At 41.7% G+C, this 27,113-nt stretch overlaps 1 protein-coding gene across 3 annotated transcripts in view; it reads left to right on the top strand.

Moving 5' to 3' along the window:
- Positions 1 to 27,113, top strand: part of Prkn (parkin RBR E3 ubiquitin protein ligase) — a 1,186,369-nt gene that overhangs the window by 353,981 nt on the left and 805,275 nt on the right. For all 3 annotated transcript variants that reach the window (XM_085687456.2, XM_085687459.2, XM_085687454.2), the window contains exon 3: positions 24,779 to 25,019. In XM_085687456.2, the coding sequence (XP_085543582.1) occupies positions 24,779 to 25,019 (241 nt within the window). The remainder of the gene's footprint in view (positions 1 to 24,778; positions 25,020 to 27,113) is intronic.

Raw genomic sequence — 27,113 nt, 5'->3', positions numbered from 1 at the left:
CTGAGATAACTGGGAACTAGAAAATTTGTCTTTGGTGAATTAAAATCAACTTTTATAGCTACTTTGATTATAACAGAAGCAACATTTATAATTGTCAGTTCCAGTAATATGACTCCCTCAGTGAATTCAGACCAAGAATCTAAGGCTGATTTTAGAACAAGAGCAGCTTTCTTTGATATGTAGCTACTTTCCTTTGGGTAGGCTGTGCATGTCTTTGAGTCTGAGCTTTGCCAAACACAATACTTCTTTAAAGAACCTGAGGAACGTTAAAAATCAAAGATATGAGTAAAGAGTGTGGGCTGCTCTTGCAGAAGACCCATGTTCAGTTCCCAGCACACAATGCTCACATTGGTCTGCAACTCTGATTTCAGGAGATTCATGGCCTCTTCTGGCCTCCATAGATACTGCATGTGTATGCATATGGCACACATATGCCCCCTTCTACACACACAGTGGTAAAACATTCATACATGTAAAATAAAAATAAAATATTTAAAAATCAAAGAATGCAGGTAAAGAGAGTGACTGGTTTATGAATCTACCACTGGGAAAGATTTAGAGACACAGAACTACACTTACTTCTGCCAAGTTCTCTTTATCCTAATGAGAATCTTATAGGACATTTTTAAGGAAAAGTTCCATGTTGCCATAGAAACCCTCAAACCACATGAAGCTACTTACAGCAAGTCCCTTCCTATTTTCAAAAGAACCTGGGTTTTGTTGTGTTTTGTGTGTTTTTACACACAAGAAGAGGAAAGTTAGCAGATTGTAAAATCCCAGATGCTGCTTTTGTGTTGTTGCTGTTTTGTCTTGCTAGAGACAGCCCTTCACTATTGTCGCCAGGATGCCTGCAACTCTTGATCCTTCTACCCCAGCCTGCCAAGTGGTGGGATTACAGGAGCATGCCACTATGCCCAGTTAGAAATGATGAATTTTGCTGAACTCATGATATGTATTGTGTCAATGGGTTTCAGAAGATGGGACAGTGAGTTCAAAATGTTGAAAGTATACATGCTACGAAGATGAAATGTTGAAATTATACATGATATGAAGATGGGAAGCATACATTAAGAATCTCAAAGCTGAGCCAGGCATGGTAGCACATGCCTTTAATCCCAGTACTTGAGAGGCAGAGACATGCGGATCTCTGTGAATCTGAGGCAGCCTGGTCTATGAAGTGAGTTCCAGGGTAGCCAGGGCTATTACACAAAGAAATCCTGTCTTGAAAAATCAAAAAAGAATATATTTTGATTATGTGATAGTAATTTATACTAAAGCTTTTATTTTTTTGCGATAGTTGTTGATGATCATAAAATATAAATTTATAAAATAACCTTTGAAAGTTGTTACCCATTCCATCAACAAGTAAGCATTAAGTACTGGTTAGACTGACAAACCTGAAGCCCCTATTCTGAAAATCCTACTGTGTTATTGAATGGGTTTCCTTCAGAGTTCTGGATAGACTGAAGATTAGTTTGAGTTTGGGGAATTACTGTATACTTCACTAGACTGTTTGCACTAAGAATGACATTATTTGCTTGCTTACTGTCTATCCTGAGTCCCAGAAAAAATTAACTTTTGAGATGTTTATATACCTAGACATATCAACTGGTGTTGTCAAGCAGGTCTTGTTTAGGCAGCCATATTGTTTTGATTTCATGGATATAGTTTCCCTGCATGTCTGGAAGACACTACCTGCAAGAATGCTGATCTCTGCTGCTTCCAGTCTTCCTTCCTTTTCTCCAATGATGTCCCTTGAGCTTTAAATGTAGGTGCTGTGAAAGTATAAGTGGGGAGTTGGACACCCCACCATTAATTGATCTCTATCTTGTGAGAATTTTGCATTATTAAATTCTGTAGTAGTCTTCATCTTCTAAAAAAAGGAGAATTTTTTTTTTTGATGAGTGAAAGCTTTACTCATCAAGGGTAAAAACTCAGAGTGAAGTTAGAGATTATACTGGTTCAGGAAAACAGTAATATTGGGTGTTCCTCTAGGGTCTAGAAGCTGACCATCTAGGTGTTGTGGGCTAGGTTTATAGTATAAGGCATAAATTTCCTCCTATTGAGTGGGCTTTTAGTTCAAGTATATGGCTATTGATTATCTGCAAATGCTAGTATTTACTATTGTTTCATTGGAGAAGCCATGGTGGGCTGAAGTTCGTGGACTTTAAAGTTGGACAAGACTATTGGTTGCTTTTCTCCCTTGAGACAAAACTTTCAACATTTGAATTTGGGTGTACACAATCCAGAAATATCACATTATTTGCAAAATATTGGCAAAAAGTCAATCTGGCATGTGGGGACTGGGAAACTAGTTGGACTACTGGTCTACCAGGAGTATTGCAGTCGCATCTTCACTTTGAATGTCTTCACAGAGATGCCAAGCACTATCCAAGCTTATTTTCTCTTAAGAAAATCTAGATAAAAGACTATTTATTGAAATTTGTCCAAAGTTTGACTATTGGCAACTAAAATAGAGTTGATATTTTAAAAAGAACTGGTAAAGTTCAAAAGTCAGGTTATAAGGCAAAATGTACAAAATAAATGCACTCAGTCAGTCCCTGTCTCTTAAATTGTACTTAAATTGGTAGGTTTATGGCTTAACTTATTTTTATTTCTTTGCATTTAGAGTAGGACAGCCATTTGCCTAGCTCAACAAAGTCTAGGACTTGTATAATTTGTTGATCTTTATTGTATTCATTTTTGGATGACATTTATTACATTTTGGATAAATTTTGTATATGTAATCTGTTTAATTTGAATATTTTAGACTATTTCTTAGGGGACTAGAAAGATGGTTCAGCAATTAAGAGCATGTATTATTCCTCTAATGAACCACAGTTCCATTCCCAACACCCACATAACCTTCTCACAACCAACTGCAACTCTAGTTCTAGGAGATCCAGTGCTGTCTTCTGGTCCCACACAGAAACATACACACATTAACAAAATTGTTTTATTTTAATTTTTTTCCAAAAGAATATTGTTCAGGTAAATGCAGACTGGATCTGTGATCAAGCTGCCATGTAACCATTTTTAAAATACTGAGTAAACACACTTAAAATGCTAAGTGGAATTGGTATTTATCTTGTTTTTTTGCAATAACAAATTGAAATAGTATTTACTATTTTAGTGATTCCCTGATTCTTTATGTTTTTCATATGGCAGTTACAAACGCTAGAAACCCAGTGAGAGGGTAAGGTGACACTAGAATTTCAGCTCCCACCATTTCCTTAGTCTCTCTTCCATCATGAGAGGTGTAGATGGAGGCTGCTCATTCATTTCCCAGCTGCCCAGACCTGAAATAAACACACTGAAAGTATATTAAATGCAACACTGCTTGGCCTATTAGCTTATGCTTCTTATTAACTAACTCTCACATCTTAAATTAACCCATTCCTATTATGTTGTATTTTACCACCAGGCTCGTGGTTTACCAGTAAGGTTTCAGGGTCTGTCTCCTTTGGCAGCTACATGGTGTCTATCTGACTCCACCTTTTTTCTCCCAGCATTCAGTTTAGTTTTCCCACCTAGTTCTATTCTGCCCTGCCACAGGTCAAAGCAGCTTCTCTATTAGCCAATGGTAATAAAACATATTCACAACATACAGAGGGGAATCCCACATCACAGAAGTCACAAATTTCTTAGAGCTTTCACAAGAATTTGGAAAGAATATCTGAACACACACACACACATACACATACACACGAGAGAGAGAGAGAGAGAGAGAGAGAGAGAGAGAGAGAGAGAGAAAAGGGAGAGAGAGAGAGGCACACACTCATGAACATATGTACAAATACACGCACACCTATGATTACTTCCTGTAGTATGTGAAATAACAGCTACTAAAAATAGCTCCAAAAATAGACACATAATGAACCAAATAAAAGTCTCCTCTAGCAGAAGGAGAATGCATGCTATAAAACATGGATGTACTTTTGCTCAGACAGAAGGTGAATTAAGTGACCTGCACAAACCGTGTGTAAAATGAGACTGTACAGTCAGAAATTATAGGTAACAGTGGCAAAACAAAGAAGATCATCATCAACTACACATTGGTTGGAAAGCAGAAAAAATATCCCAAGTATTGAGTTTTTTTACCATTATCTTTTTCAGTCTGAAAAAACAAATTTAGAGATTAACTAAATGTTTTATTTGCAAATATTTTCTCAGGTGTCCTTTTAAAAGTGTTAAAGTCACATGCTTAACAAGTTTTTAATTTTCAGAAACCTACTAAGTAAAACTTGGGAGCCCTTCCCTTTCTCCATATTTAGTCTCCTTCAAGAAAGCTAATTACTATGTGACATTCCCACTCAATAATTAAAATGTTTATGTGAAGTCATATATATCACATAAATAACTGGGCTAATAACACCCAGTATCCACAACTGATCATTTGTAATTAATGAGTACTAATTGGCATATTTTTTATATAAGCACATTTGGAGTATAAATAAATTTTTATAGATTTGACTGTATGAAGACAGTCAGCTGGATGTTAGTGAACGCTGACATCCCACTCTGTGTTGTTCACTGTTCTTGCAATGACCACACGTGCATGTCTTTACACACGTAGGTGATCATTTATATTTGTGCATCTAGATACTGATAAATTGTACCAAATGTCTTTAATGTTTTGCCAGTGAATCTCATTATCCAATAATCACATGCACGCTTCCTTGGCTACCTGCTAACAGGGATCGTCATGTCTTTGTTTTCTCCTGCTCTTTGTATTTTTTATTGCTCCAGGCTATGTGTGGGAGGATGATAATTGGTTATTACATGGCCTCCTTTCACAAAGGCACGGATATGTTTGAAGTTTGTGATGAAAACTCTCTTTGCTGTAAAAGTGTAAGAGGCTTGTTTCTGTTGCCACCACACTGAGAAAGGGCGCTCACCAATTTCGCCTTTGCCAGGGTTATCCTCGCAAGTCCATGTGAGCAATGTTAGCCCGCTGGACTGCATCAGTTGGCTCTAATGCCTGGCAAGTGAGTAGTTCTGGGGACTGTGCTCACGTTAGTGTTTATTTCAAAGTCTCTGTGGGCCGCTGAACCTAAATCCAATTGCAGCTCATTTGGTCTCCATTTCTTCTTTACCACAGTGATGAACCACACATGCACACAGGTTTCTGGTATTCAAAAGTAAATATCTTTTTCTATGGTGGAAGTCAGACACATTTTAAAAGTGAGGTACAAGAATCAGTTAAGTCCTTCGTTCCTGGAAGGTTGAGTGTGCAATATGTAAAAACTTTCCCTCCTACATTTCTGTGGTGATAACTATACTCCTTGATTTTAATAGCCATTCTCCATATCACAGCTTGAAGATATGACTCCCCCACCTTTCATGTCAAGGGATTCAAACTCTCCAGGGTTGAATACACACACACACACACACACACACACACACACATATAATTATATATGCATATATATAATATATATATTTTATAAAACATACATATAATTGGTACCTATCATGAATTTACTAAGATTCCTCAACAGTTAACACCTGCTCTATTGCACTAACCCCCCTACCCTGCCTTCCAGTCTCCCTTTCTTTTTTCCCCCAAGACTTGAACTGTGATTCAGTCAGCCTGACATTCTGTGACTGTGCAGATAGAGGGCGCTGTCCTTAAGTCACAGTACCATCTCCTATTTGAGAATGCAGTTTTAGTCCAATGGTAAGGTAGCTCACCTTCCAACTTCCCAACCCATTGCTCCCCTTTGTCCTTTGTGGCTGCTCTTGTGAAATTTATCCTCACAGCTTACCCCAGAACTAAAGGGCAAAACCAAAACCACAGACAAGAAAAGCATCCTCAGTTTTAGACATCAACCTGATAGCATCATTCTAATGTCTCCATGTGTATGAGGTCGGCTAAAAGTGAGCCATGTTTGTCATTTTAGCTATGTGAATTTAAAATACTCATCAAGAGATGTGAATCCTGAGACAAACAGACAAGAGATGGTGCAAAACACTTCCATGGTTGAGTGGCAAACTGAGGAATCAGATTAAACACATGCTTATCTTCTAAAAGAAAAAAAGCAAGTCCCAAGCCCATGAACCCTACTTCCAGCTGTTGCAAAGTCAACAAACAAAAATTTTCACCGTGTAGCTGGCAGTCTTCAAAGACCACTTTTATTAGGAAAATTGCTGACCCTATTTAAATTTAAAAAAAATTGGGGCAAGGAAGAAGGGAAAGGTGCTTGCTACCAAGCCTTATCTTATTACAGTAATCAATCCTCAGGACCCACGTGATACATAGAGAGAACTGGCTGCTGGAATTTGTTCTCTGACCTTCACATGTGTGCTGTAGTGTGCACTGGTGTGCAGACATGTGCATGCACACATGTGTACACACACAAATACAAATGCATCAATTAAATCAGTATTAAAAATTAATAAGAGTAGGATGTACCTAAAGTGGCATTTCTTTGCTATAGAAGGCATCAGAGAAGCTCTCGAAGGCTCTTAAGCCCAGCTTTGAGTGTCCCTTCTGAGATGTCCCATTGGCTGAATCTTTCTTGGTCAAGTCAGCGTCTCTATATCAGTAATCATTAGAGAAAGGAGTAGTGCTATTCTGCCTTTCTATGTAAAATGTGTTCTTTGATACAAACAGTTATAGTTGAGGGAATTTTTACTTTTATTGAAATATGCACAAAGATTGGAAAAGGGATGCTAAAACTGTAAGTTCTTGTTTTGTCATCTAGAAATTAGTGCACCTTTCATGGAGGGCTTGGTGACTGTGAGGCCCTTGTCCCTGGGCAGAGGGGAAAAGAGAGATGAGTCTCCACAATACTCCTCTGTCTTCATTTTCTCTTCCCCCATCAAGTTTCTCTTCTTCATTTATTAAAATTCCATAAACAGATGTCTGGAATCCATTCTAAGAGATAACAGCCCCCAGCCAATCAGCAGCTATACCTATGTTCTTAGACAGAAACAAGGACCCAACTCAAGTACCAGAGAGGACACATGCACACCTCAGGACCAACAAAGTGCTAGATAAAGTCACAGGTCAAGGAACAGTCAAGTTCAGCAGGAACCCAAAGAGCACTCTTAAGGTCAGTAGTCTCCTGACTCTCCAGGGCTCCTTCCCGAGAAGTCTCTAATGCTTGCCATAGCATTCACGGTGTGCTGAGCAGTTTTCCAGCCCTTTAATTCTTTAACTAGTGTGGGAAAGAACCCTCTTGCTAGCTGGCAGCATTTGGACTCTCATAAAATAAGATTCCAAGATGCAGCCAATTGCTTCTACAATAGCACACTGTGCTTTCTGATCAAGCAGCCCCTAGAGGCAGTCCCTTCAAACATGTCTGTCCTAAATCTAATGCAGTCTAGTTCCAACAAAGAACTGTCAGGAAACCAGGGCTGGGGGTGGGGTGGGGTGACTCCTTAAACATGCATCACTCGAAATTAGATATATACCACTCAAAAAATCAGAAACATTTATGTTATCCAAAATTCTTCAAGCTGATCAGTCCATTTCTTTCTTCAAAAATAAATCACAAAGACAAAAAGGGTGACAGAAGAGAAGCTTGCAAATTATAAGTGGCACGAGAGAAAACTTACAGAAATTAACACTGGTGGCTGTATATCCTTGTAAATATATCCTTGTGAATATATTTTTGTGAATATATCCTTGTGAATATGTGTAAAACTGATGAATCGAACACTTTGAAATGGAGAAATTCATGGTAGATGAATCATGTCCTTGTAAAAATCATTATAACAAAAGACAGATATAAGGAAAATATGTTTAAAATGCATTATATTACTGCATAAAAGTGTCTCACGAAACCTAATATAAAAGTTTTAAAAATTTGAAAGGAAAAGGAGGAGAGAAGCATGAAATAAGTCCCATATGATCATAGTGTGCTCTGTTTGGATCCTGATATCTTGATTCAAACAGACTTAAAACCCAACACATTTATGAGAGGACATTGATCACATTAACATCTGGTAATCTTTTCGTGCTATTATGATATCCTAGTTCTGTCTTAAACTCCATGTTTCTAGACTTATATATGGATTGGTTCTTCTGATAGAATAGGAAATCTATAGCGGCATGAATAACAGAGAACTGAGCCGAAGCTGGTCGTGTTGGTGAGCCTGGTAAGGAAGCGTGTGGGAACCGTTATCCTGCTGCCTAGGATGTGCTTGGAACTTTTCCTAATGAGAGGTGTTGTTTTAAAAAAATATTTGTTAAGTACACACTATCTTTTAGCTTCAAATCAAACACTATGCATGAGCTGTTTTTTTACTATCCCCATTCCTTCTGCATGGCAAGAAACCTGGTTTCTGAAAATATCAGTTTTAAATAAATTTTTTTCTGTCTTAACACATGTAAGCAGAGGTCCAGAATTCCTCCACCTATAGCACTAGAAATGGCAGGCTTCTACAGGGCAGCATTTTCTCTCAGTTCCTTTACTTCCACAAAGGAGAAAGAATAGCGCTGTCCTTAGAAGTTGTTTTAAATAACTTGACTACACACAAACATTATCAATGTATGTTGTTAAGGTATTCACTTCTGATAATACTAAATTTTATTCTTTTTTCAGTTGTTGGTTGTTTTTACTGTTTGGACTCTTTGGGGGCCCACCACCCAGCTCCCAAATAAATCACACAGAGACTTATTCTTTCTTAGGAATGCCTGGCCTTAGCTTGGCTTGTTTCTAGCCTTCTTTTCTCAAGTTAAATTATCCTGTCTATCCTTTGCCTTTTTCTTTCTTTCTGTTCTATGTGCCTTTTTTTTTTACTTCTTACTCCATGGCTTGCTGTGTAGGTGGGTGCCTGGCCCCTGATGTCCTCCTTTCCTTCTCCTTTTCTTGCTCCTTGATCTTCTCTTCCCAGATTTTCCCTCCTACTTATCATCTCAGCCTGCCTGCCTCACCTATCTTTTCTCCTGCCTAACTATTGACCATTGAGCTCTTTTTAGGTCAATCAGGTGTTTTAGACAGGCAAATTAACACTGCTTCACAGTGTTAAACAAAAACAACATAAAAGAATGCAACACATCTTTGCATCATAAAACAAATGCCCCACTGCATAAGAACTATAACAGAGCTTAGTCTAATATTGTACCACCCTTTCTTTTTCATTTTTCTTAAATATCTTGATTGTCATAAAACATGACATGCTTCAAAATTCTAGCTATACTGTTATTTATACAGGTATATATGCACATATAAACACATATATACACACACACACACAAGCACACACCTCACTTCATTTATCTCACTTTGTTCACTTACCCTTGGCAAGGAGCACTGTTTTACCTACTTGTTATTTTATTTATTACTTTCCATTTTCTACATTTCATCTGATAAACTGCTGCTGTCTGTTCCCTGCTTCCTCTGTTCTTTACAGTAATGGTGCCAGTTGTGAAGATCCTTCCCTCTCTGCACATAGATTCAGAGGGTCTCTGTGGATGGGCATCTGTGTTCCCATAGTGTTCATCTATTAAAGCTCTCACACCCAGCCACTGTCTGCACATCTTTTCGTGACTCCCAGAGGTGTGGGTCCCAGGAGCGAATCCCTAAGACAGAATGTGTGGCCGAGCAGTGCAACTGCTCCATCTCTCTCTGTGTCCCTACGCCTGCCAGAAGGATGTAGGTTTCCTGCCACAGCGTCACAGGAGAGAATGCTGCCAAGCTTTGCAGATGCCATCACTATGACTGGTACAAATGGGAACAGAGCTGATGTGTTTATCTCATCACTTTTACATATTTTAATATTCATACGTGTATTTTGTTTGTTCTTATGTCTTTTATCAATTTATATGGATCTTTAAACATTTTCTCTCCAGTTTGAAAGAGTTCTATATCTTTATCTTAAATCTTTTAATCTCTAATTTATTTTTTCCGGAAGTATATTTTAGCTAGAAGATTTTTAAGCACCTGGCATGGTAAAAATCCTCATGCAATTGTCCTTCAGTCTCTGTGCTCATTGCTTCTCGGGATCTGCAGATGCTGATTCAGTGGGCACTCAGCTCCTCACAGAATGACGTAGGATCCCTGCACACATCCTCTGCTTCAGGCTTCCCTGGGCTGCTTGTTGTTGATGGAGCAGTGTGAGGGCAATATGAGTGGTCGCTCTCTGCTTAGGGAATCCTGATGAAAGTGCAGGTGCATGCAGGGTGGATGAAATTGCCTTTTCCCAGTGTTTTAAACCATGGTTGATTGAACCACAGGCATGGAGCCAGACTTCATTTTGTTGCATCTTGATTTGAAGCCAGTTTCAGAGTCTCCCTAAGCTCAAGATACAGAACATGTCTGTCTGTGCTTCTAGAAGCCACATTGTGTGTACGCATTTAGAGAACACTTGGGTGGCCATCTTCTGACTTGGTGTCCTCTTGAGATTGTTCAATGTGATGAAGGATCATAGGGTTCATGGAGAAGCTGTGCTGTGTCTTCCAGAGCTAGGCCCTCCCACTGTCTGCTTTCTCGGACTTTTCAAATAATTGGCATATCTATGTTTTCATTTGAGCTTTAGAAACATTTGCTCTAGGGCAATGAAAAACCTACACTACTGTTCCACATTTTTGCTGGAAGAATGGTAATGACCTTAGGTAACTTGAAGAATTTCTGTTCCTCTTTAACTCCCTAACTAGCACAATGTCTGTCCCCTAAAAGATCCTCAGAAATACTTGAATGAACAGTGCACCTCATACTAATATAGTTACAAAATTATAAATAATGAACTCTTGATTATACTTATACTCTTGAAAGAAAGGGAATATTTTATTGTATCTAAAATCATATCAACTAATTAGAAAATAACAGATCTCCCATAGTATGTTCTAGTTGGAAAGCCACCATGAATAGCTTGTGAGAATATCTAAATGCAGGTACAGAACCACACACCCAATCTGTCTCTCTCTTTGTTGTTGGAGGAGGCCGCTTGTTGATTCCTGGCTGCTTAGCCCCGAAACAGTCACACAGAAACTATATTATTTAAATCACTGTTTGGCCCATTAGCTCTAGCTTCTTATTTGCTAACTCTTACATTTTAATTTAACACATTTCTATTCATCTGTGCATCACCACGAGGTCGTGACCTACCAGCAAAGTTTCAGCATTTCTGTCTCCTGTGGAGGTTCCATGGCTTCTCTCTGACTCCGCCTCCTTTCTCCCAGCATTCAGTTTAGTTTTCCCCAAAGCAGTTTCTTTATTAACCAGTAATATTCACAGCATACAGAGGAGAATTCCACATCACTTTGTAGCTCTCATATATATGTATGTGTATATATATACATATATATGTATATATATGTGTGTGTGTATGTAGTACGTATATGTGGCAGGAAGTGGCTGTTTACTCATATGACATTTTCATTCTACACAAAGTATTTTCGATATATTTAAAAATAATTTTAACCCCTGATTTTATTAAACTTTCACTCCCCAAGCCCAGTCTTATCCAATTCTATGCACCAGGTTTCCTGCCCTAGATTTTTGTCCCCAACATTTTAAAGAGTATAACATCAGTATTTGAAATTTTTAATATTTATGAAATAAGTATCTTCTTTTGGGTTCAGTGTATTGTAAGGAGCCAATGTGCTAAATTGTAAATCAGAAAACCTGTGTACCTCTTCACTGCCTCACTTAACTTAGACTTGTTTTCTGATCCAGGCTTTGCCTCACAACTGCTCAACATAGGCCAGTCTTACAAACTCCACTTGCCTCTGGGCACTCCAGGTCTCTCTATTTGTATGCTAATTTAGAGATTGCCCCAGAAGGTAGAATTGACCTGCTTTGACTCTGGTGAATTCCTAATGCCTGCAATTGCCTGTGTGCTCTGTTTTCAGTGATGATGTTGCCTTACATAGCTAGCTGCTAGGCCCCATTAGAAATGTGGACATCGTGGATTCAAATCTTTCCTGTCCACTTCTGTGGGAACTTGTTCTTCCCAGCCTTTGGTGCTAATTGGTTTCGGTGTGACCACAGGCAGTTCTTAGGTTGTGGTCAAGAGAACAGAGGACTTGTGGGTCCTGGATTAATCACGCCTCTTCCTGCTGTTCCCCATTTTACTGACTCCGCTGGTGAGTCCATGCCCAGTTGAGAACTGTGTTCAGAATGAAGGATTGCAAATGTGTGAGCTCAGGGCAGGCTTGAGAGAAGCTGAGTGCAGTCCTGCTACTCTGGTCCTTAGCCTTGCCCATGGGAGCAATGTGGAGAGCGACCCAAAGGAGCTCTGTGCAGCCAGGCAAGGGAGCACTGCCAGAAACTACCCAAAGTGCGGGGACCTACCACAGGGATTCTAATTTTCTAGCTATGGGATGGAATAAAATATGTTCTGGCGGTATGTTGGACAGTGTTTAGGCCTCTGTTGATCAAAATAGAAGACTGATAGCTGTATGGAAACTCCACATGCAATACTGGTTGATTCATTTAGTAATCCTGACCTCTAAATGACTCTCAAATACTAAACATGATTCTTGAACCTGGGCTGGAGAAAATATCAGGTGAGTGTCTCAGTCTGCTTGCATTACTATAACAAAATAGCTTAGGCTGGTACGTACACAAAACAGAAATTTACCACTTGTGGTTCTTAAGGTCGGGAGGTGAAGGCACAAGAGATCAGTGTTAGGTAAGGGATGCTCTCCAGTTTCAGGGCAATGGTTTATCTCTGCATATTCTAGAAAGGATGGACTCTGAGTCCTTACAAATGGGAGGGCAGAGAAAGAGAGCAAACTTCCTTCTTTAATATGTCACTGGCCCACTAAGATGGACTTATTTTCTCCCAAAAGTCTTTTTATGACCTACCTCCCATGTAGTCCATCCTTACTCATTCTCTTCCTGAGAGAGCAGGCCAGAGTGTTGACAGTAGCCCCTCATCTTGGTTTTCCCTTTTAGGATTTCAATAACCCATAACCTGAAAATGCACAGTGTCAGAAATATGTTTAAAGTTTTAAGCCACAAGTCATTCTGAAAAACTTGATAAAATCTTGTGACACTGCTCCACCCTACCTGGGAGGTATACCATTCCTCTATGCAACATATCCGTGCTGCGTGTGTTTCCCATCAATCGTCTCCTCCTAGCCATTTGATGGCATGTGGTGTTTGACACTGTATCTTGTTTATGGTCTCAGACATTTGATGAGGATGTTTGAACAGATCTCCTGTGGACTAAGGGTATAGCTACGTCTTCAGATCTTGGACCTGGAAGGTCACGTGGAAGCTTCGTTAGCCCCTGTTAGACAAAGACACAGACCCCACCACACCAGCCCTCCTCCTAATGGGCATCTGAAAATCTTTGCAAGCATTGTATAGCAAAAGAAAAACAAGTGAAACTTTGCTGAGCTGTTCCTTTATCCACAGCCCTAAGAACACTTATAATGTTGGGGAAACAGTCAAGGATTGCTTACAGAATTAGATAAACTTAGGATAAACATCTCCACTGCAGTGTCCGTCATTATTTTCCAGTAAAGCATACAGCAGAGAGTCCTTACCCACCACCCAGTCCTTACCCACCACCCAGTACTACCACCCAGTCCATCTTCCTCCCTTATCAAAATTGATGTTGGCCCTATGATCTGCATTGTGCTTGCATTGATAACCATGAGAGCCAGGGGTCTGCCCCATAGGCTGTGACCTTGGCACGTTGCTTCCCCTGAATAAATAATTATAGGGGAAAGTTGCTGAGGACCAGGAATGGGAGTGGAAGCACCAGATATCGTAGGGAACAGAGGAAGCCCTGAGTGAATGAAGTCCTGAGTGACTATATTTTCACACAGGTATGGTCATGTTGGGGTCTCTAAGACCTTAGACCCATGGGACATTTGGCAAAGCCATTCCACACATGGGCCATGCTGAAAGAGGGGTGGCAGACATCTTCCTGGGAGTCTGAGTCTAAGTGCTTATGATCAGTGTGTGCAGAGACTAACAGTAGCCTCCACATGTTTACAATCTGAGATTGCTCACTTACAGAGACCTCCTACCAAGACTGGGCAACCCCTCTCCCTGCACTGTGCCTAAGAAACATGCTGGGGTTCAAGATTATGGCAGGAGCAGTATCAGACCCCACCTGTCCCCAGCTTTATGAAGCTTGTGTCAGTGTGTCTGTCCTTTCTTCATTCCCTCACTGTGCCTACCCAGAGTTCCGTGAACTGAGCCTCACAGACTGAGCCTAAACATTCTTCATCCTGGCTTTCTGTCAAATGCTGGTTTAAGGATTTGTCCCGAGTCCCATGACAGTCCCTGTCTTTCCTCCCTCTAGAGTCTGGAAGGCAGCATGAACAGGCCTCTTGAGAATGGTGCTGAAGAAGAGAGCTGCTTCATATATTAGCCGTCTCAAAGAAGAGAACTGTTGCCCATGACATAGCATATCCAGATTATGAAAGAGGAGCTGACATAGTAACAGTGGGTAGTATTTATATCTGAAAATTGAACCTAAGGCTAGACGCTTAAGGAATTTACTGCCAGAGAGTGAGCCTGTTTATCTCTGTCAGTTGTTAAAATAAATAAATAGAAATGCCTGTCTGTGCTTGTTTCTTGCTTGATTTAGTCAACTTGCCTCTTCTCCCCACAACCTAGTGCCGCACAAGGGCTCCAGCTCCACTCAGTGTCCAAAGAAAGCAAAGGGCTTAGACCTGAGCAGCTGTGAGGTGGTGCGTGCTTGATTTAAGGAGAGATTCTGAACATTCAGGGGTAAATGGTTTCCGTTCTGTGATTTTAATGTGCCCCAAAGTCCTCATGTAGCACACTTGATCTTCCGTGCATCCATGTTAGTATTGGACATGAGGTCTCTGTGCTCAAGTGTGGTTAACCCCGTAGCAAAAGGACAGAAGCTTTGATTCCAGGTCCTGTTCTCTGTCCCCTTCTCTGTCTGCCTACGTAATGGGATGACGCATCAAGAAGGCCCTTGCTGGCTACTATCACTTAATCTTGGGCTTTCTGACCCCCAGAACTGTAGGAAATTAGTTATCAGTTGCAGTCCCCAGCATTATTCTGTGGCAATCAATGCAAAGTGGACTGTTTTTTTTCTCATTGCTTATTAGTGTAGATTTTTTTCTTACAGCTTCATGTCATGTATATAGCTGAATGAGTGATGTCTCTGCTGTCTCAACTTCTCCAATGGAAGCTCCTAGTTTAGGTGTGTTGGGGGAGAAGGCTCAAAACTGTTCTTTTGGTTGTCCACTGACTAGATCTAAGCATTTCCTATGTTGCCTAGCCATTCATTTAAAACCTGAGGTAAACTGATTTTCTTCTGTAGACCCATTACTGACATATTGCGGCCAGGAGCTAATTAATATGCACTCCTGCGTTTGTAGCCATCTGCCCTCAGCTTTCTTCTTCAGCTCTGGTTTTACAGCAGGTCAACTGATCGAATGGCTGAAATACCACTCGTAGCTCATGTTCTAGAGCACTGTTCTTGAGAGATCCAAACAGCTGCTTCCTGGTGTGCAGATGGGGTTTACCTGATACCCACACAGCAGAGCACAGTGTTTCCTCCTATAAGGACACTAATCCCATTCATGAGAACTGCACCCTCTTCTTCTACTCAACCTAGGAGCCCTTGCTTCTAACATCATGCCATTGGGGGTAAGGTTTTAACGTATGGTAAGTCTGGAGCTTGATTCATAGAAGTGTATAGCTCAAGCATCAAATACTCCAGGTGTTTTTTAGTTCTGAATTGGTAGGGATAAATGAGCCCTATATTAGGCATCACAGAAGTGCAACCTGGAAGACATGTCTTATTAGAAAAGGATGGGAAGCTCATCCTATGACATCACAAATTTTTTTGAGACCAGGTTTCACTATAGCTTTGAAACCTGTCCTGGAACTAGCTCTCATAGACCAGGCTGGCCCCTAACTCACAGAGATCCACCTGCCTCTGCCTCCCGAGTGCTGGGATTACATGCATGTGCCACCACTGCCCAGCCCAACATCACATTCTTAAAGGAAGCACAAATATAGAAAGGATGAAGAAGAGGATGAAAAGCATGGAGAGGAGAAGACGGTAGCTTGGCTTGGCAGAGCATATCTGTCTAGCAATGAACAGGGAGTATGTGTCAGCTTCCTGCTGCTATAACAAAATGCCTAAGTAAATCATAGTAAGAGGAGGAAAGATGGTGTCAGCTCCTAGCTCCCAGTCACAGGGCCTTGGCCCAGCTGCTTCGAGCCTGTAGCAACAAAGTGTGTCATGGAGCCCAAGCATGGAGCAAAGGTTTTTCACGTCATAAGGCTGGGAAGCAAAAACAGACAATGGAGTCTCTGGGGCTTCAATCTTCTCTGCAAGGAAATGGCCATACATCCTGTTGACTCCACTCCCTTTCCCATCTGGTCTGACGACTGACTGTCCACCACATGCCTTGGCTCTCTAACAGGTTGCAAAGGTGTTTCCATCTTTCTCATCTCTCATTCTTAAGAAACTGCCCTTCTACTGTGAAGTACTTCTTCTTCCTGTCACTAGTAAAATCTGCTTGGCCATAGCTGTCCCCCTCGAGTTTGGCGAAAGGGAACACAAAAGAGAGAGTTGGTGTATGAAATGAGGAATTTTAAGACATTTGCACACTTTATGTCTCTCATGCCAGGGTGGGTCATTTTGAGCTAAAATACAATGAGGAAGAAGTTACGATGTCACCCAGCATTTCAGTTGTTTGTTTTAAGACAGGATTACTGTCTTGCTGTATGTAGTCGAAGATGACTTTGGACTTATGATCCTCATACCTTAGCCTTCAAAGTGCTGAGACTATAGTCATAGACTGTCATATCCTGTGGGATTCATCAGTTTTTCCTTCTGTACTCATGAAGAAAGTATATTTGTTAGCCCCAGTAATTCTATGAAACATGCAGAGTGACTTGGAAAATTAACTTAATTCTGTATTTAAGACTCTGGAAACATATATTATTTATAATATTTATTATAATTAGTAATAAAATAACAGTTAAATGATGCTTGTGAGTATTTTCTGAAAGATTTATATTTTACAACATAATTTTAACAGTCAGAAGTATAGGTATAAAACATACGCAAGCTAAAGCCAGCCAAATTCCCAGCCTGGATGAGGGAGGGGCTCAGGAAGTCCCACAGCTATAGGAGCATCCATTGCAGTAGAAGGCTCCTAGGGAGGAGAGTCACTTCCTTCAGAGAACCCGGCCCCAAGAGGGTGCCCATGGTTTAGAAGGTGATTGTATACCTGTACACAGAAGGCACTAAATAAATTCAGTGACCACTGGAGAGAGCGAGCGAGAAAGCATGTGAAAAGAAATGAGCAGGAGAGGAGTCACAGGGGAGGAATGGGGGTGGATTAAAGCCACACACTTTAAGAATGTTAACTAAAATATTTAACTTAAGAAAATATAATTATAACATGGTTAATGGGTGTAGGTTTCATGACTGATATTCTTTGCATTTAGAAAAGGATCGATCTCAAACATTGTTTACAGAACGGTGCCGACTTTCCTCAGATGTGCCGTTCACTGCCACAGTTCACATGCAGCACGGTCAGTGTCCTTCCGCCCCACCCTGTTGAGTTCCCTCTGGTTCAGGTCTTAACGAGCAGGAAGAGGTCCAGCCTGCCGTGGGAGCGACATGAGTGACAAGGCTCAGACCTGCTCTGGTAATTAGAGAGTGGCTAGCGGACATTTCCTAGTAATTGTGTTACCCTGCCTTTGGCAACCAGGGAGGGGGCCTATCTCTATGTCATGTCATTTCTTTGATTATAAAAAAAAGTCATGAGGAATAGGAAATGATTCAAAGCACAAATCACAAAGAACCCGTTTTTTAGTCTTAAGAAATGAAGGATAAGGATGAAGAGAAGGGTTAGCTTTTGTTTTTCTATCCCAATTAATATAAATTGGCATTTGGTGTTCGCTGAGGACTATGGCAGGAACCCAGGAGTAAAGACCATGAAGCCACTGGGAACAGGGCCTTTGTGGTTACTTTGCTGGTTCTGAAAATCTCCAGACACAGGTTGCCTCTACATAGCAACCAAATGAAATGATTCTTATCCATTAAAAGACACCATAAGTGACTTCCTAAATAACTGCCATTTTATCTTTCTTTGACATCCAAATACATTATTAAAAACTCCGAGGGGCTTAGAAAAACGTGTGCCAGGAGCTGTCTTCAGGAAAGCAGAAGGAGTAATCACGCAGAATCTTCTCAGTCAAAAGGGGAAATGCTGTAAAAAAAATGTCCCTTTAAAATTACCTAAGAAGGAATTCTTTAATGAAAAAATAATTTTTAAAATTAAAATATGGATTAATAACTTATCAGATAAAAATATTTATTTAGAGTATTTTTGTCTGAAAACTTCTGACTGATCATACTGCTTTCTAAAAAATATTTAAATTAAAATTTCAAAAAAAAAATCAGAGATGGTCTGATTTTAAAGGCCAAATGTATGCACTAGAGAGTGTGGTAGTTTGCTACTAACGTACTCTGAAACACTTTGTGTGGTGGGGTAGAGTTAACAGACTAAGGGGACTAAAGAGGAGTAACGTTGAGAGGCTGAAGATAGCCTGACCTAGTCACCGACCAGACGTTAGCCGAGGAGGGACCACACACTAGACTGATGAGTGAAATTGTAAAAGCCAAGTTGTTGGGAGTTTCTGTTCCAGGAGGTCTCTCACACAGGGAGCCAGTGTGGTGCACAGTCTAGCCTGGGCTATCTAATAGCACGGTGGGCTGCAAGACAGATCATAGCACCTACAGACCTGGCCTTTTCATTTCCTGCTCATGAGTGTTAAGTGGACACCCGTGAAGTGGGTGCTGCCTCTGAAGGACCAGCTGTGTCCTTTGGTCAAGTTCAGCCAACCCCGAGACAGAGTATTGTGGGCAGATCCTCACTGAAGTCTGCAGACAAAAGACCAGAAAGAGAAGCCACAGAGATGACTCAGCAGTAAAGAGTGAGGGCCTGAGTTCATCTCCCAGCACCCACAGAATAGCTGAACAGCCCCAGCCAATGGGGAATGGAAACAGAAGGGCTTGCTGGCTTCCAGCCGGCTGAAAACTAAATGCGACTTCAATGTTCAAGGAGAGGCCAGACCTCAGAAGAATAAGGTGTGGAGTGACAGAGAAGGCACTCAGTGCTTTCCTGGGTTTCCACCACACACGCAGACACACACTTGCACAAGCCACACAATACATTCTCACATGCATTCATACCCACGCATACATCCTCACACACGTTCACACCCATGCATACATCCTCACACACACTCAAACCCATGCATACATCCTCACACAGTTCACACCCGTGCATACATTCTCACATGCGTTCACACCCACGCATACATCTTCACAAGTTCATACCCATGCATACATCCTCATTCATACCCATACATACACACTTTTTAAATTAAATTTTCAAAAACAAGGAAATACAAGGGTGTTTCCAGAAGGTTGAACTGACTAGTAACATGCACACAAAGAGGGTCTTGTTGGTTAAAAAAAAAAAAAACAAAAAACAAAAAAAAAATCAAAACAGTTGTAGCCCTGCCCACCTTCATGGCCTAAGCCTGTTCTGAGCCTCTGTAGAGGTTTAACCTCAGGTGTCATTCCTCAGGCAGTTTTTACTTCTTATTATAGACATGGTTTCTTATTGGCCTGGAGCTAACCAAATAAGTTATGTTAGGTGGCCACTGAGTCCTAGGATTCAGGCTGTTTCTGCCCCCCAGCGCTGGGACAGCATCTATGTGTCTCCAGGCCTGGGCACTGAGCTCAGGTCAGTTGTCCTTGCCTGAGAAGTGTCTTTTCTGGAGTGTCACATGCCAGGCCTTGGGCTCTTTCCTTCATCCTTTCTACCTATGCTGGTCCTGCTGGGTTTTCTGGACCCGCTTCTCTCTCTAGCCCTGTGTAGACTACCCTGCTCTGCCCCAGCCGTGTCTCCATCTGTTTCAGACTCAGCTGAACAAAGCTGTTAGTAGCCTCCTTTACACTGAAGATGGGTGGCCTCAGGCCCGTTTTTAACTTCTCTGTGGCTCTTTGTCTTCCACACAGCAGACGTGAGAAGAGCAGCAGTGGCCACAATCGATGACGCACAATCAGCTCTGTGTGCACAGCTCTGACCCATTAACAGGATCGCCTGGGACTAGAATGTGTGGCTACACAAATACCTTACACTGGAAAATTTATAGTGAACAGAAATCTGTTTCTGCAGTCCTGCCGTTTGAGAAGCCCAAGCTCAGTGCTAAGGTGGCAGTCTAGTGTGGGCCTCTGACTGCATCTGCCTTCATCCCAAGAACAGAAGGCAAAGAGGATGCAAGCTCCCTCCTGCTTCCTTTATAAACACACATGCACACATGCACACACAAACATCCACACATACTCCTAAGTCCAGTCTGTATAACATTACTGTATATATGTTTTCAGGCTGACCGTTTGGTGTTGGACAACCACTCAGATGAAGACTACTCCTCCACAGTCTGCATTCCTTTGTTCCCAAACTTCCTGGGTAGGGCTAAGCATTTTTCTGTCCGTGTTGGCATGTCTGTTGGTGTTTTCCTTAATCAGCTTCTTTTCAGGCAGTGATGTTGGTGAGACCTTCTGGGTGTATTTCCTCACATTCCTTGGAGACAAGGTCTCACAGAGAACTCCTTGATCCTCTGGCCCTTGCAGCCTTTCTGCCCTTTTTGCAAAATTATCCCTGACCCGTAGGAGCAGGAGTTGTTTTATCGATAAGCATCATCAAGTTTTTAAAATTTTCTTGTTTCCACGGTCTTAATTAAAGTACCAAGTTCTGAAATATTTGGAAAAATGTGCCTTCTAAAGGGCCTTTTTTAAAAGAAAGAGAAAACCTGGTTTTGTGTTTTGTTCAGGGGTGTTGTCAGATAGTGACTGCCCAGATGAGAGTCAGTTAATATTTTCCAAAGTTATTCACACTGTACTGAAGGTCCTTTTGGAGGGAGCCTGGACCACAGCTCTGATGGAAACATAAGACCTTGCCCATATGGATGAATATCTGCTTTCTTTGCTCACAGAACTACTGCCCTTATTCTGAGGGAAGTAAATTATTATAAACAAATACAAAATGAGTATACATTGTCTGGTTCTTTGTTTGTTTTCAAGACAGGGTTTCTTCTGGAACTAGCTCTTGTAAATCAGGCTGGCCTCGAACTCACAGAGATCTGCCTGCCTCTGCCTCCTGAGTACTGGGATTAAAGGTGTGTACCACCACTACCCAGCTGCTGTCTGCTTATTAAGCAACATCTTTTCTTTGCTTTTTTTCCCAAGAATTTTAGTGTCTTTGGGGGATTGTTTTTACTCCAAAGACTTTGCAATCATATTGAATCACTGCACTTTTCTTTCTTTCCACCCAAAATCTCTCTGTCTGAAATTTGTGAGGCGTTTGTGAATATTGTGTGAAGTACATATTGCTGGGGCTTTGGAATGGCCACACGGCTGAACTTTATCCAGCTTATTGTCCATGGGATTGGCCATTAGTGTGGCTCTGGGCTGTGTTGGCATGACATGCAAGTGCGCCATCTGGCAAAGGGACCTCTGGATCAACAGTGCTTTCTGTGAGAGAGTTAAAGAATTAAGCAATTACAGATCTCAAAACCATGGATAGAGATGTGGAAATATGTTCTATAAATACCACTGTAGCTACTGAATCCCTTCACAGAGCCTTCTGGAAGCCAGGGAAGTCTGGACGTGAGAGGAGAGTGTGACGCGTCTCTCTGATTTCTTCCACGCTTGCCCTAGAAAATATGCCTGGCTCCTTTTGCATCCCAGGGAATCTCGTACACGGAGAGTGGTTTTTAAATTAAATTTTTGATCATAGAAAGCTGAGATTTTGCTAAATTTCCACAGTCATATTTTATGCATGTTCTTCCTTCTCTGTATGTTTTCCACAAGGTTGTTTGGAGTGGAACAGCTAAATAGAATTCTGAGGCTGCAGTCATATAAAATATAGGGGGCCACAGCCTTCCATTTTGGAGACTGATGCACGATGTATATTGGGTCCTTTACATGTCTCTAAGTCTCCAGAACAGTGGTCAGTGCTGACAGCATTATCGTCAATATGGAAAGCTGAGCAGAGGGAGGGAAAATACCCCCATCATGCAGAAACTGACAAGTGCAGAGAAGGCAAATATATTGTAGTTGATCCTCGTGGATCTTTCCACACTGTGCCAACTTTCCACGAAGCACTAGAGGGACAGGACACAGGACTCTTAATATCCATCCAGCCACTCACTCATCTGCTCAGTAGTTTCCCTTCAGTCATTTAGTTTTTCAATTCCCACATCCTTGGGCTCAGAATACTCTGTAAGCCTTTGTAAGTATGACCAGTCATAACTATAAATGTTTTCTAATTTTCTGAATCGTCTTGGATTGCATGCATCGCTCTCTCTCCCCCCTACACACACAGCATACCACAACACACATAACATACCACATACACACACATAATAACACACACAACACAACACACCCAGAGAGACACATCACACACACACATACACACTATGTAAGCTGTAAACTCTGTGATTAGACCTTGGCAGGCAAAGTATTGGGGACTCAGATGAGAAAGGTGCCACTTTTTTTTTCTAGAACTTCAGTTCTGAACATGGATAACAGAATAAACCTGTGTCTCCCTTGGGATATGGCTGTGCTGAGGCCTCCTCCTACTCTTTCCCTTCTCCTGGCAAGACTCCATTCTCACTCGCCTGTGCTTCAGTGTGCTCAGGTCTTAGGGCTCAGCCTGCCGGGACTCTGGCTATGGGTGTAAGGTTCCTGGGTTCTACATAAGAGCCCATCCTGAGACACGGAGTGATGGTATGGCTCCTGCTCCAGTGCGATGGACATTGGGGTGCCGTCTGCTTTTACTTCTGAGGACAGAACCACAGGAGCAGTTGCCCCAAATCTGTGTTCTCACACATCTTCATGCCATCAGGGGGCCGGGGCTGAGGCCAGAGCTAGCTTCGTTTAAAGGGGTCTTCACTCAGGGCAGCACTTGCACTTCTGTGGCTGGACTCAGGCTATACCACAGATACAGCCATGGCTCCCGAGCTGTAGTAGAGAAAACTTCTCAGCATATTCTATTGGAGGACCCAAGCAGCCAGGCAAACCCATTCCAAGCCTCGATTCCTTCCTGTCTGCTAACATCAGTAGTGTAAAGTCATTCACATGGCTAACATAAAATGCAGGTGTGAAGAAAGATCTCGTTGGGGGCCTACTAACACAGTTCCATACATAACCATGGATGCTTGTGGAGGATGGCCCTTCTGTACACAGAAAGGGCATAAAAAGCACTTGACAGAGGTCTGGAAAAGAGAAAGGAATAAATACACTAGTCATGTGATAGTATGATACACACACCAAAGATTTGTATGTAGCAGCCTGGAACAGACAGAAACCAGACATATAGAGAATACTTACCAAGTCATAATAATAACGATAGCCTCATATGGGGAGGTGACGATGAGGTCATAAGGGTACTAGAGGTGAGAAGATTATTTCTGATGCCTACTTGGTCACTCTGGACACCTTGCTGGATGTCACAAGGCAGGGAGGATAAGCCCCATGCAGGGACTGAAGCCTGACCAATATCAGAGAATGGAAATCAGCATTAAAAGTGGGGTTGGGGGTCCCCGAGATGCTGTAGGAGTTGCCAGGCAGTGCTTTGTTTGAAGTAGAGTACATAAGATAGGGGGCTGTCCTCTTGAATGATAAGGAGGGTGGCAGATAGTGACCCTAGTAGGAGCCATTGTGGGGAGACAACCTGTCAGTATAATAGAGGCCAGAGCTGGAGGATGGCAAGACATTTGGCTTGGTAGCATTCTAATGACCCTCTGACTGGAGAAGGCAACACCAAGCCACAGTGTGCTTGGCAGTGGATTCAGTTGAGTAGCAGAGGTCACTGTTCCGAAAGTGATTTGATAGCAACAATGAAGAGATTGCTCGAGGAAGACAGCAAAGGAGGAAGAGTGCATTGTGTCTTTTATGTGGTTGTATTGTACACAGGTATCTGTCCACCATTCCCACAATGACAGAGAATAGTAGCAAGCCGAAGAACACAGAGATGTGGGCATTAGAGAACAAGCCAGGTCACAGCAGTTAGAAATTTCACAAAAAACGATGCTTCTATTATCCTGAACTAGGACTGGATCTAGGGTTGTCTAGGTCTTGTCTTAGCAAATATCAACTCTTAATTTTTATTCTAGACCTTACAGATTCCTGTTCATGAAGAACAAGACAGGAGTACAAAAGGTTCTGTAGTAAATATTCACTGATTTTGATCACAGGGGCAAACAAACCCTGCAGTACCTGCCCCACTGGTACTGCAGAACGCGGCTAGTGGCCGCAGGGACAGGAAGTAAGGTGTACAACCTGCCATAAACAGTCATTATAATTCTGTGCAGAAATGCCCAGTAATTGATGATGACCTTCAGTACTTTTAAAAAGCAGAAACAACTATGGGTGTTTAAATTAAATGAGTTAAGGACAAAGCACTTGAGAGGTAAATCAGCCTTAAATGATCATTTGCAGGGCACTTAAGACACATTAATCTGCTTTCTGACGAGGTTTCATAAACATTTCATGTTTCCATAGTTTTCTGTTTTTGTGCTCCGCTTTCCTTCAAATGTCCACTCCCACCCCCAGTCCTATGTGACCTGTCTGTCACATGCAGTTTATAAGTTCTGTGGCCCCACTGGCAGAGTGTTTTTAAGTCAATCAAACACACCCTGCTTTCCACTCAGAGCCACTCCCACTAAGGCACGGAAGTTACGTAGCCTTTACACTAGTTTGCGTACTCTCAACCTGGGATGACATAAGCTCTACCTGTGTATAACGCTTTCCATTTCTTGTCTTTCTGCCTGCCCCTCCCCAGAGCTGTGACCTGGAACAGCAGAGCATAGTTCACATAGTGCAGAGACCATGGAGAAAAAGTCTTGAGACAAACGCTTCTGGAGAGGACAAGCTCCACAACATCTCAGGGGGCTCTGTCTGGGAACCCGGGAGCTTGACGAGGGTGGACCTCAGCAGCCACATCCTGCCAGCGAACTCCGTGGGGCTGGCGGTCATTCTGGACACAAGCAGCAGGAGCGATTCCGAAGGGGCCAGAGGTTCAGGTAATGGCAGCGACTCCGCCCAAGGCTAGCGAACAGTTATGCTTGTTAACTGACTCCGTACAAACTTAGTTCATAATTTGACTGGGGATGGAATCTCTAAGGCACAGGGTGACATCCTGACAATACACAGTTGTTGAAGTGAGGCAAGTGCATGCAGTAGTAAATAAACATGATCAAACAGAGACCACAGTGGAGCAGACAGAAGGATTGCCGACGATGCATGGGCCTTGAACACTAAGTTAAATGTTTTCAGAGCTGGGGTGATAAAGACAGTGGCAAGCTATGTTCGGCTTGGGTATACAACTAGGGGCACACACTTTGCTTTCTTTTAGTTTCTTATGTTCTTAAATGCATTTTTCTTGACTATATTTTCAAGCACGCAGTTTTTTTTAAACAAGAATTTGGAAGTTTTATTGATGATACTGTACCCAGACTAGTTTTCAAATTGTTTTTATTGAACTATATGTTTTTCTCTGTTCCCCTCCCTTCCTCCCCCTTCCCTTCTCCCATGACCCCCACACTCCCAATTTACTCAGGAGATCTTGTCTTTTTCTCCTTCTTATGTAGATCCATGTATGTCTCTCTCAGAGTCCTATTGTTGTCTGCATTTTCTGGGGTCATGAATTGTAGGCTGGTTTTTCTTTGCTTTATGTCTAAAAGTCACTTACTTGCTTATCTCACTCAATATGATGTTTTCTAGATTCATCCATTTGCCTGCAAATGTCAAGATGTCATTATTTTTTTATACTGCATAATACTCCATTGTGTAAATGTACCACATCTTCTTTATCCAGTATTTAGGTTGTTTCCAGGTTCTGGCTATGACAAACAATGCTGCAATAAACATAGTTGAGCATATACCCTTGTGGTATGATTGAGCATCCTTTGGGTGTATACATAAAAGTAGTTTTGCTGGGTCCTGAGGTAGGTTGTTTTCTAATTTTCAGAGCAAAAGAAGGTTTAAAAAGCCAAAGGTATTTTTAATTTCTCTTTCACAATGTCTGGCCCCAGGTTATGATGTCAGTACAGTCATTTCAAGCACTTTCCTTGGTAAATAAATGCCTCCCCCTCAGTGAATTTATATAGTGACAAATGCTCAGCACTGGTCATGTCTAGTGCAAGGGGAAGTGTTCCTCACTGTTCTGGAAGCTGGGCCATCAAAGGTGGCATTGGCAGGAGGTTAGGAGTTGGAAGGGCCTGGCACCTGTTTCTAAGAAGGCACCATGTTGCTGTCTTTCCCTGAGGAGATTAAGACCATGTCTTTGTGTTATAGAAGGGATTCCATGCCTAAAATTGCAAATGATGGGCCCACTGTTTCTTGAAACAATAGCTCAAAATAATCCTCACACCAGAGAAATATTTTGTGGTCTATATTATCTATGCGCCTATATATTAAGGTGAACTATTTTCCTGTTTGACTATAGTAATCAGTCATGAATATGTTTATGACACTAACCCCACTCCCACAGTCCAAAGGAGTCCACGTCTTAATATCATATTTGTAATTAGGTTTAGAGGGGACAGAGATGGTCCAACCCTAGCAGAAAGTCATCATTTTGTTACTTTGATGATATTAATATATTTCCTTAAGTGTTGATTATCGATACGAGTAATGGCGGAACAGTAGTCAACTGGGCTGAAAATGCAGATAGAATCCAGTCATTGACTCTCAGGGTCGTTCATTTTGTTCTCCCACATAGACGTAGCTAGGCCTGCATCACTATGGCTTGCTCGGCTCCAGAGATCCTGAGGCCAGAAGGGTTGAAGCATAAAAATAAAAGAAAATGGCTCCTGTTAAAATTTCTATATACTGTTTAATTGGTTTTAAAGGCCATCAAAGGCGATTCTGTAGTAAGAAAAGAAGGAACAACAAACAAAGAAGAGCACAGCAACCCAGTTCCCCGCTGTTATCACAGGGAGGAATGGATCGCCCGGAAGTTATGTGTGCTGCTCCTAACCGTGACGAGTAGCTGTGAGTTCCCCTCATAGAGGATAGAACACCCAGGACAAAGAGGTCCTAAAATTAAAAGGAGCCAACACTGGCACGATGAGAACAACCTGGATGGCTCCCAAGAGAAGCAAGAGAATAGATGG

This window comes from Myodes glareolus, chromosome 1 (assembly GCF_982192425.1).
Source record: "Myodes glareolus chromosome 1, mMyoGla1.1, whole genome shotgun sequence".
In the NCBI taxonomy this organism is placed as follows: domain Eukaryota; kingdom Metazoa; phylum Chordata; class Mammalia; order Rodentia; family Cricetidae; genus Myodes; species Myodes glareolus.
The sequence above is the reverse complement of the archived record's forward strand: the minus strand, read 5'-3'. Positions and strand labels throughout refer to the sequence as shown.